Source organism: Python bivittatus, unplaced genomic scaffold (assembly GCF_059951505.1).
Source record: "Python bivittatus isolate LINGU-HERP-01145 unplaced genomic scaffold, Pbiv_v1 ctg000580_np1212, whole genome shotgun sequence".
Classification (NCBI taxonomy): Eukaryota; Metazoa; Chordata; class Lepidosauria; order Squamata; family Pythonidae; genus Python; species Python bivittatus.
In genome coordinates, this window is record NW_028277087.1 from 6597713 (window position 1) to 6617316 (window position 19604).

General features: G+C 40.6%; 2 protein-coding genes across 3 annotated transcripts in view; both read right to left on the minus strand.

The window, feature by feature from the left end:
- WDR18 (WD repeat domain 18) overlaps positions 1 to 12264 on the minus strand; it is a 50948-nt gene extending 38684 nt beyond the window's left edge. The window contains exons 1-2 of the mRNA XM_088149444.1: positions 11943 to 12264; positions 170 to 280 (exon numbers count right to left, since the gene is read on the minus strand). Coding sequence (XP_088005570.1) covers positions 170 to 280; positions 11943 to 12218 — 387 coding nt within the window. The 5' untranslated portion in view covers positions 12219 to 12264. The remainder of the gene's footprint in view (positions 1 to 169; positions 281 to 11942) is intronic.
- A 1037-nt stretch (positions 12265 to 13301) lies between these two features.
- On the minus strand, positions 13302 to 19513 carry KXD1 (KxDL motif containing 1). 2 transcript variants are annotated; one of them, XM_007443860.3, is made up of 5 exons: positions 19440 to 19513; positions 17598 to 17711; positions 16142 to 16294; positions 15817 to 15863; positions 13302 to 14856 (listed from the first exon to the last, which is right to left on the minus strand). In XM_007443860.3, the coding sequence occupies exons 2-5, from the start codon at positions 17690 to 17692 to the stop codon at positions 14630 to 14632; spliced, it is 522 nt and encodes a 173-aa protein (XP_007443922.1). In that variant the 5' UTR covers positions 17693 to 17711; positions 19440 to 19513; the 3' UTR covers positions 13302 to 14629. The 2 variants fall into 2 exon arrangements, with proteins under 2 accessions (XP_007443922.1, XP_007443921.1); XM_007443859.3 differs by lacking the exon at positions 19440 to 19513 and adding an exon at positions 19304 to 19404.
- Between the last annotated feature and the right edge of the window lie 91 nt (positions 19514 to 19604).

Sequence of the window (19604 nt, forward strand, 5' to 3'; positions counted from 1 at the left end):
TAACTTAAGCAGGTGTACCCTCATGGAGGGGAGAACAGCAGTCCAACTCTCCCACTGGTTTTTCACCTTCTTAAACTTTTAGCCAGCTCTCCTTTAGTAGCCAAAAAAGAAAAAGAAAAAAGAAAAAAAACCAGTCTGCTTTCCACTCCAATGTTACCAACTCCCTTACCTCCCAGAGGTAGATGCTTTCAGCAATACCTGCCAAGATGTAGAGACCATTGGGAGCGGCTGTCAGGCAAGTCACTGGGCCTGGGCATATTATCTTCTGCTGGAGTTGATCCTAGAGACACAGAAAAAGAATGCAGATGAGCAAGGATACACTTGAGCTGAAATGGGACTCAACAGGGATCAGAAGGAGTGATACGTGACATATACCTCAAACAAGGGAGAGGATAGAGTGTGCCAGGCTTGAGAGGGAGAAACTGCAGCTCAGTGGTAGGACACACATGCATTGCATGCAGAATATTCCAGATTCAATCACCTGGTAAAAAGGACCAGGCAGAAAGTGAAAGAAAGCCCTCTCTGTCTGACATGTAGATGCTAGGCAGACAATGTAAGATCAACATGTATGATTAGGATGGTGTAGTAAGATTAGAGACATCCAGAATAACCCATTTGTTTCCCATTTACAACACAGGCTTGTAGATGCCTTTAGGAAGCCCACAAGTGAGATAATAAGTCAGTGGCTCTCTCATGCTGTTGCTCCCCTGCAACTGGAGAGAAATGATTTTTAACCTGGGAGCTGCACTGTTAATCAAATACAGTAATTACCATGGATAGAAATTCTCCTTCCCCAAAAATTTAACTCTCCTCTATTTAAAACCATCCAAGCCAGTGGCTGTTCTTATATTAGGAGGAAATACGTTTTCTAAGATACACCCTGTGCAAAGAAGTCCTTTATGAATCTCTTGTTGAACAAGCCCTGGATAATCAAGCTCTAGTATTATGAGGAGGAGCAAAATGTCTCCCCGCTTGTTTTCTGCTTTTCATGCCTGTCAGACTGAATGCCGGGACCAAAATCAGCCTGAATCACAGCTCCTACAATGTTCTGTGCCGTCCATACAACCTAAGATCATCAATGCTAAATCTTCCAGATTTGGGTGATGGACCATTTAAAGAGGGAGAGATAAGTTCACAGAAGATAAACCTTGTAACTCTTAGTTATTAGAGACAAATATAGCTTCTGAGCAGGATGTTGGGATCTCTCGATCGCCGAGATCCAGCAAAGCAATTTTTATATTCATAAAAGGCACATAAATGGAATGTTAGCAATATCTTTCCCTATCCTCATCTATGCGCAAAACTATTCCATGTTCCAATTTGAGGAGTAGAAACTTTTTAGTATTTTAAAATAAAATGTTATTTTCATGAGCTGCATTAAGTACATATTCCACATTGGGACAAATGTGTATTTATCTATCTTTAAAACGGACGGAGGCTCAGAAATGCATTAAAGCTCATGTCTGTATTATGATAGAACTGATGCTAGTCTTAAGCTAAGGAACACGTGTGTCTGTGTATCTTATTTGTAGGCTTCCCACTCAGAGTGACTCTGGGTGGTGTATGGATCAAAACCATAAAAAAGAGGAAAGATGGCTGGACAAGGGAAAAGCACCACTATAACAACAAAACCAACATACAATTAACTCACACCAGGTCTTAACCCAACCCCTGGGGGAAGAGTCAGGTCTTAAGATTTGTCCAAATGAGAGCAGAGTTACATCTGTTTGGATCTCTGAGGCCAGATACCATGACGGAGAAGCTTCAGAGCAAAACAAGGCTGAATTCCTGAGTTTCCCATTTCCTTCTCATTTTAAGCTAAATAGCTGAACTGAAACAAATATTTCAATTCTATTCTATTACTTAAAAACTGTGGAAAGAAGAGTCACGAGATGACACCATTTACAGCAATTTAACAAAAAACACACTGAAGTAATAAAATGCATTTCAGCAGAAAAGCCAAAAGATCTACAGCTGTCCACAGAAGAGCATTGGTTGGGAAGCTGGATGGCATCTTGGAACATGCATGTTGCTCAATGGGCTTCACCTTTTTCTCTTACAGCAGAAAAAAACATGAGTAAAATTTTCAGCAGCAATTTCTAGTACTTCAATAATAAAAATAATAATAAAATATTCATGGGATGCAGGTTCTTTAAAGACCTAATGAAATAGTTACATCAGGCAATTAAAGTCCTACTCTCAGAAATGTCACCCAAACTACCCACAAATCCACTCTGAATCCCAGCCCACCTGAAGTTTGGGGATAACAATACAGATTTATCTCAAAAGACTGCACGTAGTCTTAGAGAGATCTTGTTGACCTCTTCCCTCCTGGGGGTTCAGGAGAGCCATCAAGACGGGCCTTTTCCACCTAGCTCAGGAAGAAGGCATGCTCTGAATGTTAAGATGCACTGGTGGACACAATTTGGGATTTTTATTCTCTAAGATGATTTGAGATTTTTTAGTGGGAGGGGGAAGTTGTTACTTATAGGGTTTTTTTCCTTTTATGATGTTTCTGATTGTTAGCTGCTCAGAGCCTTCAGGGATAAGGAGCATACAAATACAATAAATACATAACATCAATTAAAAAAAAATCCCTTTCATGAATTGCTTCTTTGATAAAGGACTTTCTAATGCGATTTTTCTCTCTCTGGATTCACTTCTGGTTTATATCCATATCTTATTCAGCGTCTGGACAGACTGCCAAGTTATCTTTTGACTTTTTCTTCTTCATTTCTCCTTGTCCCACTCTTTCTTCCTTTCTTACAGCTTTTGTTTGCTTTTTATTCTCCTTTTGTTTAAGGACATTATATGATCATATTTTATTTGAGAGCTGCAGAGTCATCTCAACTGGAAGTGAAATGTTAGTTTTTTCTTATGGCTTTTCTTTCTTTTATCATGTAGTACAGGTAATCCCCAGTTTAAGAGTGAGTTGTCCTTAAGTCCAATTTGTATGTAAGCTGGAATATTATTGCATAATACTGTATAAGTAGTATTGTGTAACTAGCTTGAACCATTGCGTATTTAACTCGAATTTTGCTATGGCTCCATTCTTAACTATGGGTCATCTGTAAACTGGGCGTTCTTAACCTGAGGACTACCTGTATTTTACTTTACTGTTTCACTATTTTTTTCTTTAACTATTGTGGGCTTGTATTTATCTAAATTGTATTCAGACAGTTAATAACTATTAATGTGCTACTCAAAACAAGATGAAGCTTTTTACTACAAGAATGCTTTATGCTATGTACTAAGATACACTTCAGGTCTTACAAAAGATTGGTACTGGAGTGATATTTGTGGACCAACAGAATTAACTGAATTTAGTTAGGCTTAATATAAAAGGGTTGGGAGAATCTAGGAAACATGTAGTTTTAACCTTTAAAAACTTGTTTGTTCAACCATTAAGTGATTATCATTTTTGATTATGTACTAAATGTACCATTCTTTAGGAATTCTTATTCTAAGCAACATTTCTCAAATAATTACATTGAATGTGAATAAGATGTATAAAGAGGTTTCTGTGGACATTGCTATATGGGAGTCATTAAATTCTATCTTCTGGGATAGGAAGATTCTTAAATTGAATATAATTCCCAGGGTACTTTATATTTTGTGTGGAATTCCTATATACACTTTTAAGAAAACATTATACTGTTTCATGTATTTCTATGGGGTTCTTTAATTCCAAAGTTATCTTTGAAGAAGATGCAATTGTCAATTCAAGATGGGGATTTCATTTTTCCAAATCTTGAATCAAACTATTATGGATACCTTTCAACTAGCACCAAATTCTGCACACACGGTGCAAATTCTCCATCCTGGGCCCTTTCGAAATATTCGCAACACCTTTAATTAACTGGATTGTTTTGAGTTCAAAATATTTAAAAAATTGTTATATCTCCTGTCACTACTATATCAATTTGAAAGTTGTTATTTCTGGAAAAATGGATTTAATCCTTTTTCTCATCCTAAATTGATGCTATGTGATAATCCAGATCTCAAAATTGATTTAAAAATGATTTTATAGAAGTCCTGGATGAATGTTGGGATCTTTACAGTACATTAGCTCAACTAGCAGATAACAAGGAATTTTAATCAATTTCTATGTTACAAGATAAATACCATTTGTCAGTTGCCACCCTGTGGCAGCATTTACAATTACAACATTAACTGACATCTTGATTTGGACCAGAGGCATTTTCAGCCACAGAGACATTTAAGTTATTAGATGGGATCGTTAAATCCTATTAGACCCCAAAAGCCCTGTCTTTATAAATACTAATTATCAATAAATCAACTTGATATGCAAACTTTAACTGACTCCCAATTTGCTCAAACAATGGGGAAAATGTTTTAACCTCAATAGCAAAAGTCTCATTAGATTTTAGATTACAGCTTATACAACTAAAAAATAATTATTGCGGACTAGCTGGACCCCACTGCATTTGTGCAGAAAAGGGATAAGTAAAATCACCAGAATACAACTTCATTAAAATATATGCTGTCATAATGTCCTAAAATTGTTACACTCTGGGAACACGTACTTACATACAGTAATTTGATTTTGAAATAGTTTAATCTTTTTGAATGCACACATTGTTTGAACTACACACTACTACAATTACAAGGAAACTGGCAGCTAGACAATGGAAGTGAATTCTCTGTGCCCTTATTGTGCCAAGAGATTAGTTCCTCAACATTGGAAAGACAAATTTATAGCCTCAATTACTTAACAGATTGAAGACAAATGTGACTTGTGAATGTGATTGAAGACGAATGTGAATGAAATGCCCAGATTTATGCATGGACAATTTCACTGAAATATGGTTATCTTTTATTGAACCTGTTATGAAAAAAATGTCATATCCATATCTGTACATGTATGAGAAACCTATATATACCATTTATCTTGTTGTAATTTCACTGGAATTTTTGTTGCTGCTGTTATTCTGTTATAATTTTTTTTTCTTTCTCCCCTCACTGTTCTATTAAACAAAGCCACACCATTCTGTGGCTTAAATTTATTTATTTCTGGGACTTATAGCCACCCCCAATGGATGGCTTATGTAATAGTATAATAGATTGAAAAACAAAGGATTACATCATCAAAAAGAGAAAAGTCCTGAAAAAAAGACCAACAAGCGTTCAGAAACCAGAAACATCACTCAAGAGGCTATACAAATCCAGAGGAAGGGGAATGGTGTTCCAGAGGCCTGCTTCTTGGGTCTTGCCTAATTGATGGGACTTGGAATGTGCCAACTCTGTCAGGCTGTGTGGGACAGCATAAACTACTGGGATGGATAGTCCATCTAATAATCAGCACCTTGAATTGCACCTAGAAACCTACTAGCAAGTACAGCAGAGGTGTTACATGGGCATGCTATGGGATGCCTGTAACTGGCTGTGCTGCTGCATTCTGGACCATCTGCAGCTTCTGAATGGTCTTCAAGGACAGCCTCATGTAAAGCACATTGCTATAATCCAATCATGAGGTGACCAGAGGGACTGTTTTAAGGACCTTCCAGTCTAACTAAGGGTGCAACTGGCACACTAGATGAATTTGTGCCAATTCAAATAGGAGCTGTGAGTCCAAGAAGATGCCCCCCCCCAGCAAATTGCATACCAATCCTGAAGAGGGGAGTGCATTCTGTTCACGATCAAATAAATAAATGCTGGGAGGGCGGAGCTGGCGTCGCGGCGATATGGCGGGCGATCCTGGGCTCCCAGGATCGCAGCCGATATCTCCTCCCCCGGACGGTCCCGATGGACCTAAGCCGTCCCGTAGAGATGGCGATCGCAAAGGGCGCGTCCCGCGGATCTCAGGGACGCCGCAAGTCCCAGATTGATCCCGGGAGAAGCTCTTGAAGCCGGCGGAGGAGAGCCAGCCAAAATGGCTGCGAAAGCCGGGACAGCTCCAAAGGAAGAAGGAAGAGAGGGGTGTCAACTGGGTGAGATGGACTTTTACTATTCAACTATTCTTAGAGAACACCTTAAGTAACTTAAAGAGATTTTTAAAAGCGAATAAAAGTGGATTAAGCGGCGAGATTGAGCCTTATAAAAAAAGGGGGGGAAAATTTTTTTCTTTTCAACTTTCCCCTTTTAGTGGAATTGACAAGATGTTTTTCTCTTAAAAAAATATATTTTTAACTGGATTGGCTTTTTCTTTTTAATACTCAATAACTCTTTATCTTAAGCCTTTTTTTTGACTAAGATTTCTTTATTGTTATAAGAAATTTATACTTTTTGATTTTGAAATGGGGAAAGTGGAGTTAAGAGAAAGTAAATGAAAGAAAGTTGCACTGCCATCTAGAGGCTCGACATAGTGCTTTTTTTCTTCTATTGTGACGCATGCTCAAAGACCCTGTGCTTTCTAAAAAGATAGTGGGATGTGCATGTTTATACAGGTGCCATCCGTAACTATAAACAAGAAAGTGGAGTTGAAAGCGATTTTGAAAATATCAAGATGGAAAGTTTGAGCTAGTCACAAGAGCCCTGATTAGTGGCAGTAGCTCTTCTTTCTGCTAGAAGCTCTGCTTTGCTCTCCATTCCCCCCTCAGTTGGATTTTTTTTAAAGAGACTTAGTCTTTTCCCTCCTCTTCTTCTTTTTTTTTTTTCTTTCTCCTCTTGCTTTTTTTTTTCTTATTTTTGGCAAGAATAAAGATAAAGAATCCTTTGACTCAATAAAGGTTTATCAAGATAATAAATTATACGAGAAACACAATGCAGAAGAAGATCTTTAAACTATTGAGGATGACTATAAAAAACTGGAAGAAGAGCTGCAGAAATTCCCGCAAAAAAAAAAAGAAAAAAAGATATTAAAGCTAAAATGGACTTAATTAAACATAAAACGGGATCAATGGAAAAGGAAGAAATAGTACAAGAAATCAGAAACATTAAACAGAATTATTGTGAGGCCTATAAACCGAGAATTAAAAGGGTTAATCAACTGATAAATGAAGAGGGACAGACTTGTTCTTGGCACTGAGGGTGAGAAAAAGATTATACAAGATTATAATGGAAAATTGTACTAAGACAATGCACAAAAAGAAGAAGTAAAACAATATTGAAAGAAACTACTTCAGATGTTTAAAGAAAAAACGAGGGGAATACAACAATGATGGAACTGACAGAAGCTTCAAAAAGCAGAATGTTTGAAAGGACATTTATTATTGCTTTCTTTTATCCAATAATATAGAAAAAGGAATAAACAGCTAGATATTTTGGGATATTGAATGAAAAGGGTGAACTCAAAATTATGCAAGCGCTGGAATAAAGTATAAATCCGAGATATATAGTTAAAAATTGTATTTGATTGTAAATGTTTCAAGAGATTAGACTAAAATTTATACATGGTTGAATATAGTAACATATAGATTTTAAACTAGAGACATTTTTGTTGAAACATATAGTGAAGAATCTGGTTAGAACTGTAACCCGGTTAGAACTGTAACTGATATTGTAACTGATACTGGTTAGAACTGTAACTTTTAAGAATTGGAAAAATTAAAAAGTACTTATGCAGGAGGAAGTTATTGAAAATTATGGAATGTGCAGAGATGAGTTAAATTGAGATTTGAAATTAGAGTAAGAAGATAAGTAATTTTATATGACACTGAGAAAATATAGTAATGTAATGGATTAGGAAATTTTATAATAGAAATTTGATATTAATTATTATATATATACATATATAATCGATAGATGAAAATGTATTACTAATCCTATTGAAAGTTAAAATTTCTTGTAATAAATGATTCTATAGATTAGCTATGAATGATTAATAATTGTTAATTGATAAGTATACAAGTATATTTTGAATAGATGATATGAGAATTTAAGATTATGAAAGGGGCACCAACGAGTTGGTAACTGGTTGACACACGGTATAAAATGGAAGATGCTTTTTTTATGCCTTTTTATGTTTTTGTTTGTTCATGTATGTTTTGTGTTTGTTGTAAAAATAAAAAAATATTTAATAAATGAATGAATGAATGAATGAATGAATGAATGAATGAATGAATGAATGAATGAATGCTGCCTACATTGATCAGACAGCATTCAGTGGTTCATGCCCAGACTAAAGAATGTTTGCTTTACCTGTGCCCAAACTTGGAACATGTGTGTTCTGGCAAAGGTGCTCCAAGGTGGGGAAGAATGGGGAAAAGGCTGACAGCAGAGACAAAAGGTGGATACGGTGGGAAAGGAAGGTCCAATACTACAGAGAGGTAGAGTGAAGGTGTGGGGTGGTGGCAGCAGAGAAGGCAGGTTTGGGAAGAGTAGATGAGCCCAGGTGGGCATGCTACACTTGAATCTGGGTGACAGTAGTGAAGGAACATAAGAGGAAGTTGCTGAGAAGACTGATAGATGGGCTGGTGTGCAGGTCACACGGAAGGGGAGGCAAGATGCGCATCTGCATTGCATTATTTGCCTCTGAAGACTCTTTCAGATTCGTTTTTGCTAAAATCTGAATCAACTTGATTAGTGTTTTGCTTCGGCAGCACAATGTTTTCACTTTGTGCACACTGCTGCTTCAAACTTCTGGCATGAACTAGAAGTTGGGAAAATAAATTGTTGAAAAGGGGAAAAGAGTTAAATCTGTTCATATCGGATTCCTCCCCATCCTCCACCAGTCACTTCCTCGTGAGATGGGTGGTGACTAAATTTGATAGATAGATAGATAGATAGATAGATAGATAGATAGATAGATAGATAGATAGATAGATAGATCTTCCTCCCTATTATCACAGGTATTGTGATGTAATGGAATTATGAAGGCCAGGCTCAGGGAGATAAGCATTTTCTTAGCTCGCCGCAGGAGCGTGGGAACTACAAGAGGATGAGACTGGCACCTCCCTGAGGAATTCACACTGTTGTGGCTGGCTGACTTTGGGATCTGGGGTTTCAGTCTGGGAAGATTCTTGCTAGAGGTTGTAGCTAATAAACATAGCTGAACTGATTTTGCATTGTCTCTTGGAGTTCCTTGGGCTAGGCCTGACATCAATCTTCCCAGACTGAAACCCCAGGTCCCAAGTCAGCCAGCCACAACAGTGTGAATTCCTCAGGGAGGTGCCAATCTCATCCACTTGTAGTTCCCACGCTCCTGCGGCGAGCTAAGAAAATGCTTATCTCCCTGAGCCTGGCCTTCATAATTCCATTCCATCACAGGTATGTTGCAACAGATCACCTTTAAGAAAAGCAGATGTGAGCCAAGAAAGGATGTTACCTCTGCTCTAAGGCATTCACTTGCCACACCTGAAAGAAACAGAAGGTGAAGAATTTTGTCCTGGACAACAACTATAAGCCCCATTCTTCTGGCTCTTAACAAAATCCTGCCTGAGGGTACTAAACAATGGAGGCAGAAGAGACTTTTTACTAGGATGCAACAGAGACCTTGCCTCTGTTTCTTTTTCAGAAGGTGTTTCTTGGAGGAGAAGAAAGAAATTCTTTCTTGGGGAAAGGCCATTTGGAAATTTTGGACTTCCGTTTCCATCCTCCTATTTTGTTGACCATACTATTTAGGACCAATGAAACTTTTCACAAGACAGCAAACCCCATTTCAAACTTTAAAGGTAGCGCAAAAGTTAGCACTACATGGCTTTCTAGATATTGTTAGAGAGGGCCTACTGCCCTATGCTTTAGAGCACTGTTTCCCAACCTGGACAACTTCATTTTGAGGACTCAAAAAGAAGGTCTCTTTTTGAGACTTTCTGATATTTCAGAAAATATATAGGCAGTTGACAGTTGAACTGGATAAAATGAGGGGAAAAAGGAAAAGAGATAATCCAAACAAAAGAAAAAAGATAACTGGTAGAACTTTGCGAGAAGCCATGCAATCATTTTGTAATTAACTATGAGGGAGTTTTAACACACAAATAAAATAACCAAATTATAGTTCAAGTATTGTATCAACTCAAATGAAACATCCTTTCTGCAAAACTGGTACCTGACCAGATAGGCAGACTCCATCTTCCAGAATTCTCAGCACTGAACATGCTGGCTGGGAATTCTGGAAGTTTAAGTCTACACATTAGGCAGGGCATCCAGATTGGGGCTGACATAACCCAGTCAGAAAGAATTAACAGAACTCAATAAATAACAATGAGTACTAGCAGCAAATCTGTTTATGTAAAGAAATGTTTGTCTTTCAACAGAGGGGTAAAAGAGTTAGCCTAGGCTCCCCTGATCAGGAGTTCCAAAGTCTACAGGCAATCTTCGGGAAGATGCTCTTATATTCTTACCAAATGTACCTCAGCAAGACAGAACAGCCTCTTTTAAGCATCTTAAAACCTGGGCAGATGCACATGGGATAATGCAGAATTTGAATAGGATCATAGCCATTACTTACTGTCTACCACAGGCGACCAAATAAATAGGTTTTGCTACCATGCGCTTGTATCATACAAAATAGGTGAAAGGATTTTTAATTGAGGGCTATATTCCTTTGGAAGTAATCAGTTTTAAGGTTACAGTGGGCAAGGCTGAAACAAAGAGTGGATGAGGCCAGAGACAAACATTGGCAGTGGACAATAAATTCTCTGCCTGATACACCTTTTTTCTCCCTGCCTGATACTCATAAATTCATAAATAATTCAATAAATTATTACTTGTTTAACCATGAGTTAAGGTATTATATGAAGATACAACCTGTTGTTCTGGAGTTAGGTGGCACTGAAATTGGATAAATAAACCTCTTTTTCCCAAACCTCAGGCTGTGAAGTACAGAAAGCTAGCCTTCACCATAAGTCTCAATCAAAACCAGGCTGAGGGAAGCATGTGGTTACAGATTGTTCACCTCTCTTGAAAAGGGAAAGATTGCAATTCACTGTTTCTGCTTTGCAGGTAGAAAGTTCAAATCCCTGGTCTTGCCCAGCAGAACGTGAATGACTCCTACCTGAAACCTTGGATAGTTGTTAACAGAGAGCACATTAGACAATAACAAGCTAGGTAGATTAATAACCAGATTCTATTTCAAGTGGTTTCTTGAGATCAACGTGTCTCGAACTCGTACTATAGAAACACAACTTCTACATATATGCACAAAATATGGAGACTCTCTGAATCTTGAGGGAGATTCTCATGTCAGAAACATTTCTAGGAATAACTACGTTAGGGGGCACGTGAGGAGGAGAATTATTATTGGAGTCTTATGTGAGCCATGGTACTAAGAAGCTTGAACTAGGAGGGTGCTAAGAAAAGAGGTTCCTATTGAAAAAAGCTTATGTCAGTGATTAATTTTGAAAACACTTGCACAGTGGGAAGAATTTCCACAGGGAATATACAGTTGGACATTTCTAACAAGATTTTTGTTCTTGGAGAAGCTCTCTTGGGAACAAAGATCCCTGTGGAGAGAAGTCATGGAATGGTGGAACAACTTCCCAAAGAGATAGATTTCCTTATGGGATATTTCTACACCAGGAGCTTTAGCATTTTCAGTGGGGGAACCAGCTCGCGACTTTTAACAAGGTTTCTATGCAAGGCTTGTATCTCAGACACCCAGGTTCAAATCCACCCTCATCCACCAAAACTCTTAGCTGACTTTGGACCACTCTCTCTCTCAGCCCAACCTACTAGGCATGGTTGTATTGTAGAGAAAAACTTAAGGACAGACTATTATATTACTTTCTAGGGAAACGACCACCATCATGAACTCTTGAGGGAAAAGCAGACTATAAAATTAAAGAATATAAATATAAATGGATATATTGTTACGCAGGTGTGTGCATGCGCGCACGCATACACACATGTATGTATAATATATGCACGTGTACATACTTATACGTGTACGCGTGTAGATACATATACACGACTATAGTATACGATAGCGTAGGAATGTATAGCGAGGGCGAGGAGAGAGAACAGTCATTCTTCCCGGAATAATATCTGCCTCTGAAAGTCGCGCGGCTCGCTAGCTGCTGCTCACTCCCCATCCTCCGCTTTACCTTCCTCTGGAGCTCCCAGGCTCCCACGCAGGCCTTGCCGAGCTGCGCCCCGAGGAGGTGCTCCCCGCCCAGCAGCGTCAGCCCACGGGGGGCGCAGCAGCCCCCGCGGTAGCCGGCCACCGATGCCCCGGAGCCCACTTCCCACACCGAGCAGCAGCCGCTGCCCGACGAGTTCGAAGAGGAGCCGCCGCTACCGGGTCCCAAAGAGGTCTCGCCCGCCGCCGCCACCAGCGCCACCTCCACGGGGCCCCCCAGACCCCCGCCGGCAACCGCCATCTTGCCCGACCCGCCAGACCGCGCCGACACGCCTCCTCCACCTCAATCGTGCGCACGCGCAACAGGAAGACGCGGTCTCGGGGAGGCGAGTTGCTGATCATAGAGATGGAAATCTCAGACAAAACTTCCGCCCTTGAGAATTGTAGATCTAAGTAGCTGAGAATAAGACCTTTCCTGCCACATTGGGGAAGACTATTGCAATAAAAGTTTAATGTACAACAATAACAAATATTGTGTGTTGTACACAGTTATAAACTCAGGCTGGAAGGACAGATCTCTTACAGCAAAATGTTTCCTTCTCATTGATGTGCATGCAGATAGAGAATGGGAAAGGCAGAACATTGCAAACTGTGATATATTGAGTGGCTGTCAGATCAACATATCCATAATCTCTCCCTCTTTTTCCAGTGCTGTATCATGGGCGAGTATCCTGAAAACTGAAAAATTAGGATGTCTGTGAATCTGAATCAAAATGTTTTAAATTTGTAACTTTTTGATCAAAGTGTAAGTTTCCAAAAATATGTGCATAGGTCAAGTGATGTTTTATCTAACACTAAACAGGACAACCTAGGCATTCACATTCAATAATACTGTATACTGCAAATAAAATTGCAGAGTCTGAAGGCAATGTAAAGTTTGGCCTAGCCACTTCTGTTGATTGCAGCCAGGATAATGCTACAATTTTTACAGTGTAGAATTAAATCATATATTAGTCTCTCTCACACACTGAATACAATACTTCATAGTGTAACATTTCCTAGAGATGAGTGATGACAAGCATTATCTTCCAGGCTGAGTTGGAATTAAGGTGGGCATCTAAACCAGCCAACAATCTTATCTGATAGAAATAAGAGGATTACATGGCAAGGTTTTGTAATGCATTCTCTGTCAGCAACATACTCCAGTCCCATAAGAGCATTGGTGTCATTAATGCCTTCAGTCTGGCTTCAAAATCAAAGAATTCATATTGCTTCACTGGCCATTTAAGCTAAAAACTGACCCCTCCTCCCATCATTTTATAACTCGGTACCAGAAAACTTTGTTTATTGGGTGTTTTTAAAAATGTCAAAAACAAACAACTCCACTTACTATAAAGACATCTGAGCTCTCAGGTAACTTGTTTATTGGTTATTATCTTATTTACCTTTGTAAACTTATAGCAGTACAAAAATATTTTTTTCTTTGAATTAGAATGCATTTCACAACTTTACATTAGAAGAAAGAGGCAGTTCACCCCATCCTCCAAGCAACAAATTTAGTTGTACTAAATTCCAGAAAAAGGAACCATCAAAAACCAAAAACATTCATAGGCATTACAGTAACTGAAGGTGTGGTAAGAGGGGGTGAGATGTTTAAACACAGGAAAATTATTGAATTATTAAATATGACATGTAACAGTGAGTGCGGCAGACAATAAACTTAAGAAAACAGCACAAGGCAAGTGCAGTGGTGCATATGGCCCTCATCTTATTATAAGGTGCATCATTAGATGATAGAGGTTGTACAAAGTCAGCTTTGTTTTAGTGGGAGTTTTAAGGATGGAAAGCACAGAACATTTCAATCATTCTTGACTCACCAGGCCTATCTCAAAGGTGAGCAATAGCTTGTGGGGGATGGTGGTGGCAGCTATTAAGAGAGGCAGAATCCCCTGGAAATCTCACCCACACCAGCCCCTCTGAAGTGAATAGGGATTACACTAGTACACAGCTTGCTTTAAGTACCCCCACCCCAGCAAGCAGATTACGATTCTGATCATTTGTATTCTGCATATGAAGGCTAACAGGGAGACTCAGCAGTGGTGTCTTATGCCTAACAAAAAAAAGGGGGAAAAGCAGGAAATTTGTATTCCTGAAGGTGTCCTTGCCTGTTCTTAGGTAATGGAGTCAGTTGTAGCTGGCTATCAGCACAGTATTTCCAATGGACTCCAATGATTATGCATGTCTGCCTATTGGATAATTAACGGGGTCAATAATTGCAAAGACGTTCAGCTCAATCTACTGTTGTTTACACAAGGGCTACAAAAGCTGGGCTGCAATGTCTTTGCTGGGGAAGCCTCCCATCACTAAGCGGTCGGTCGAAGAGAAGGAAGTGCTTGGGCTGAAGCTTGCAAACATGTAACAGCGTATTCACCACCACTCCTGATTTGCCCCCTCACCAACTGTGCACTGCCTAGACTCCAGGTTAAGTTTATTTGGCATCAGACACAGATCAGCACCCTTTGGATGATGGTGGTTCATGCAAAAGCCCCATCATCCATGCTCAGCCCTCTCTTCCCAGACAGAAACAGTTAGCCAAGACAATACAGAGAACATAGTTTAAAAAAAAAAAAAAAGTTTGCAGGTCTGTAAGCAGGTGGGTGGTGGGTGGGGAGAAAGTCCACCTGCACTCCCGTAACAGTTTCGCCATGTGGACTAGTCTGTCTCATTGTCCTCATCCGTTATGCTCTGCCCATTCACAGCCAGTGAGTCATAAGGGCCCTGAGACAGGTCTTCAAAGTCATGGCTAGTGGCAGGAGAGATGATGTCTGGACTGGTGTCACAGGACTCAGTGGTCTGTTCTGAGGTAGCAATGGTTGTGGCAGTACTTTTTGGGATTGGATCAAAGTCGTCATCTTCAAGGATGGGAGACTCGTGCACATCTGGAAAGGGGAAGGGAAGCAGGATTTGTTGCAGAATATCAGGGAGGCAGGAAAAGGCATTGGATCTATTCACTCTGTTCAGCTTTTAGTACCAGCCTGCCCACAGAACAAAACTGTTTGCTGGCCCTCAGCCTCAGCCCCCATTCGACGTATGTCCCGGCTTACTTAAAGTTACTAAGAAAATGAACGTGAAGCAGTCTACCATACAGAAATTATACTTGGACTTTTCTATTTAATGTTCATAAAAACAAACACTATTAAATACAGCATTGAAACAAAAGGTCCAAAAACGTAAAAGGCTCGGAACAAGAAAAGCATCTTTGACTGGTAATGAAAAGGACCAGTAAACCTCTGGGGTGAACAAATGGGATATTATCAAGCCTGATTGTACTCAGTTTCTTTAGTTACTCCTTTATAAAAGAGCAGCAGTGGATTCCTAAACTGTGCAGCCAGGTGGATGTGATGATCTCCAAGTTCCCGCTTTGAGTACTATTTCTGAGCCAGCTATGAAATTATTGGGCCATCCAGCCTACACTTAACTAGCTTGCTAGTCAGTATCTCATAGAATACAAATGTTTTGCTGAAATCAAGATATATCCACAGCATCTCCATAATCTACCAAGGAAGTATATATTAAATTCATTCACATATTAACAATAACTAATTGCAAGAAAACTTTGCTTATATTTACACAGTACTGAACCCCCTTCTTGTAACCTTGCTTTTTTATCCAAAATTTCTGTTAAGCAGGCTATTGTGGCTTGGTTCACACATTAAACCATAAAAAGTGGGTGTGCACATCACAGTAAGCCAGAAACATATAAATCCCATTAAGACTTAGTGTTAAGCATGGACCAAGTTATGCTGTCTTGAATACTGTTAAATAGCATTAAGCTATCTTATTCATGATTCAGCAATATCACCATTGGGAGATCTTGTATTGAAGATAATCCTACTTACTGCTAAAAGCTTCTGGGTACTGTTTTGCTAGCTTTCCTTTCAAAGTCCTGCAAGAAAGAGAAAAGAACTAACTATACCACAGTTGCAGCAAAGGGAGGGCAAAGAGGAGTGAACTGTCATTTAATAGGAAAAGAAAGCAGTATGCAAGCTTTTTTTAGAAGAGATACGCTGCAACTCCCCTTTAGTCTGTATGGACTTTCCCAAGAAACTCTGTTCTAAAGAAGGCTCAGAAACTGACAGTTAAGTTTTTGATGAAAATTTCAGAGCCTCCGAGGAGGAAATGGGGCAAGAGGAGGTTGGATGACCAAAGAGGTGGTATATGTACCTGATCCTCCGGAAAATGCTATCCAAATCTTTCTTCATCTCCACCAATGTCCGGGTGTGGTGGAGGAAGCGTTCATTCATCTGCTGCATTCGGACACCAGACAGGTTGTTAAAGTTGAGGAGCATCTCATTGGTTTTCTCAAATCGGTCAAGCCTGAACAGGAAGGCAACTGGTTGGATTAGACTGGCACAAATAATGCTGTGAACATGCCAAGGATCCTCTAACAAAAGCACTAGTGTTTGGGAATTCATCCCATTTCATTAATGGCATAGCAATATGGGTTACTCCAGGAATGTGCAACCTTTAGGGCTTCACTTGGCCTTCGGGAGGCCTACCAGGGCCCCACCCCAGCTTGTGAGTGGTGCCGTGACAAATACAAAATTACACTGAATTAAGCTACATTAAGTAAAAAGGATCAGGGTCAACTAAATTGGATTAAATATAATGTAAACATACTTTTATTCAATTAATTAAATTGTAAAAAATACATTAAGTAAACATAGTATTCTTAATCCCCATTAATAAATTTCTCTCCCTCTCTCTGTCAGATTAAAAAAAAAAACTTTGGGTTTTGGGTCTGGGGATTGCACGCAAGATCTCAGAGGGAGACTCACAGCACTAGGACTTCAGGGCATGCACCTCTCGTTTAATCTTTTCCTCTATGCATCCTCCTGAGAGGAGCAGGAATGCTCCTAGGAGGCATGTTTTGTCCTTGAGTTCCAAGTACGGAATCTAACTGCTCCAGCTGGGTGACTTTGGGCCTACCCCTTTCTCTCAGCCCAACCCACATCAGAGGGTGATTGTTGTATGGAAAACAGGAGGCGGGAGCATGATGGATGCCACCTAGCGTTGTACAAAACAAATTAAATAAAACCAACAAATAAGCAACCAAGCCTCCCTTGATGTTCCTAGTACTTAAGAAATGGATTGGGTCAACCTTTATCCTCCAGAGTCCCAAAGTTCCTCCCTTAGCCAAGCATCTGCTGCATCATTGCAAGCGCTTTTCTTTTTTTGCATCACTGTTTCCATGGGAGGGGCAACAGTTCAAAGCAGGGTTCCTCAACCTCAGTCACTTTAAGATGTGTGGACTTCAACTCCCAGAATTCCCCAGCCAGCCATGGGGTTCAGAGGAAGAGCACATGCTAGTTTTTGATTTGGTAGAAACTGCTTCCTATGTGGACTGGGCTGTTTACATTATACTGGAATGTGGGTTTGTTTCTAAAAGGTTTTCAGTAAGTGAGTACCTACTGGTTTGATAACTGGCAGGATAGCAAATGAAGGAAAAGACATAGCCAGTATGTCCTAGCCTCCTTTCTCCCCAGATGAGAACATCAAGAGAAAAGGGTAAGTAATGCAAGAAGTAAATTATCAGCTGGCAAATAGAGATTAATGACAGAGAGGAAACTTTGCTAGGGTCAGAGAAGTACACAGCTGTGGAAAAAAGTATACCACTCACATGTTCTTCTGAGCTAGGATGATGGCATTTACATCTTCTGAGTTCACCATGCTGAGCACACGGCTGCAGAAGACACCCGAGGCAGTAGGTTCCATCTTAGACGGGGACTGTAATCTGCCATATATCAGGGTGACAAGAAGGATACGAGATGGGTAAGAAAACTCCCTAGGTTTTAGGAACTAGGTGATATAACCCCTCACAATCTGAGAGAAAAACTAGCATTTATGAGAAAGAAGAAAATTTCCCCCAAAGAAAATAAGACCAGTGAGGAACTCAAGCTACACAGTGCCACAAATGGGGAAGGAGAGAAAGCCTTTTCCCAGACACTGACTTCATCAGCACCCCCTCAAGAACACACATTTTTTTCATGCCATAAATATATTTACTGATGCAGGACCTTACTGGGAAAATATGAGTAAAAGGCGCACATTCTTGCCCCTTTAGATATCCCCTGGCAGATATCTTCATGGGTGAGAAATGCAAATGCTGCTTTCCAGACTGGCTCACCACACCCACTCTATGCTAACAGACTTCTCTTCTCATTATCTGAGCTATGAGGTTTTGCTCCTGTGCTAAGTAAAAAGATCATTTTCCACAACCAATTAGGACATCTGATTCTTGAAATATTTCCCATCTCCCAAAACAGTCCTTTTTAAGACCATACTCTGCTCAGTATGGGAAATACTCCACCCTCCATTAAAGTATCCACAGTACATCACTGTCCAGCTTTTGTTTCAACACCTCCAGTGAAAGGGAGCCCAGATTTTCTCTGGTTAAACGGCTGCACTGTTGAACTGTTCTTGCTATTCACATGGTTTTCCCAAGATTCACTTGGAATCCGTCTTCCCACTACTTAAAGTCATTGTTGCCTGGCCTGCATTCTGGAACAAGGGAAAATCTTGACCTTCTTAGAATCCCAGCAGTGGAAGGAGTCAGTTTGGCCATCGAGTCCAACCTGCACCTTAGTGCAGGAATCCAAATGGAAGCATCCATAGCAGATAGCTACTTAGTCTGGGCCTCAATAGATCCAATGAAGGGCAGCCCACCATCTGACTGGGTCACTGGTTCCACTGCCAAACTAATAGTTGTTGTTGTTGTTGTTGTTGTTGTTGTTGTTGTTGTTATTATTATTATTATTATTTATATGCTGCCCAACTCCCAGAGACTCTGGGTGGGTCTTACTCTTAGGCAGTCTTCCTAACATTCAATCAGAATGTGCCTTTGTGCAATGCATGATTCTGAGTCCATATCCTGCACTCTAGCAGTGTTTCTCAACCTCAGCAACTTGCCAACGGGTGGACCTCAACTCCCAGAATTCCCCAGCCAGCATGCTGGGGAATTCTGGAAGTTGGCTGGGGGATTCTGGGAGTTGAAGTCCACCCGTCCTCAAGTTGCTGAAGTTGAGAAACACTGCTCTAGGGCAATGGAAACCAGACCTCCCACTTGTAATATAACTCCACCAGTCTACAATAGGTACAATCTCCAGTCAGGGCTTGTGCGGAGAGTGGGGAGTATAATCCAATTTACACCCATACTCTTGGGATGATGGGAATTGTAGTCTAACTTATCCGGGAATTGCCAGACGGGGGAAGCTGCCCTCCTGGGTTAGAACACGACCTCAAGGCGGCTCCGCCCCCTTCCCTCCCGTTCCCACGCGCAGGTATCCTCTCCCCCAGAGAAGGTATGGCCACGCCTACTGCCCCTACCTGAGGGAGTGAGCCAGCCAACGGATCACATGTCGGACGCTAAAGGGGATCCGCGAGCGTGAGCGAAGACCGAGAGCGAGCGAGGAGGGGGAGACCGAAAAAGTTTCCTTCCCTCAGACCCACCACCGAACGTTACCTCCTGCCATTGACCCAGAGCAGCGCGCTCACTTCCGGGTTGGGCTGGGTCACGTAACGCGCGATCTTGCCGGCGTTTTGCGTGCCGTACGTTCGACTGCAGGGCGGGTTTCCCTGGAAACCAAGGGGCCCGTAGCACCCTCCGCTGGCCCCGCCCTTCCTCTGC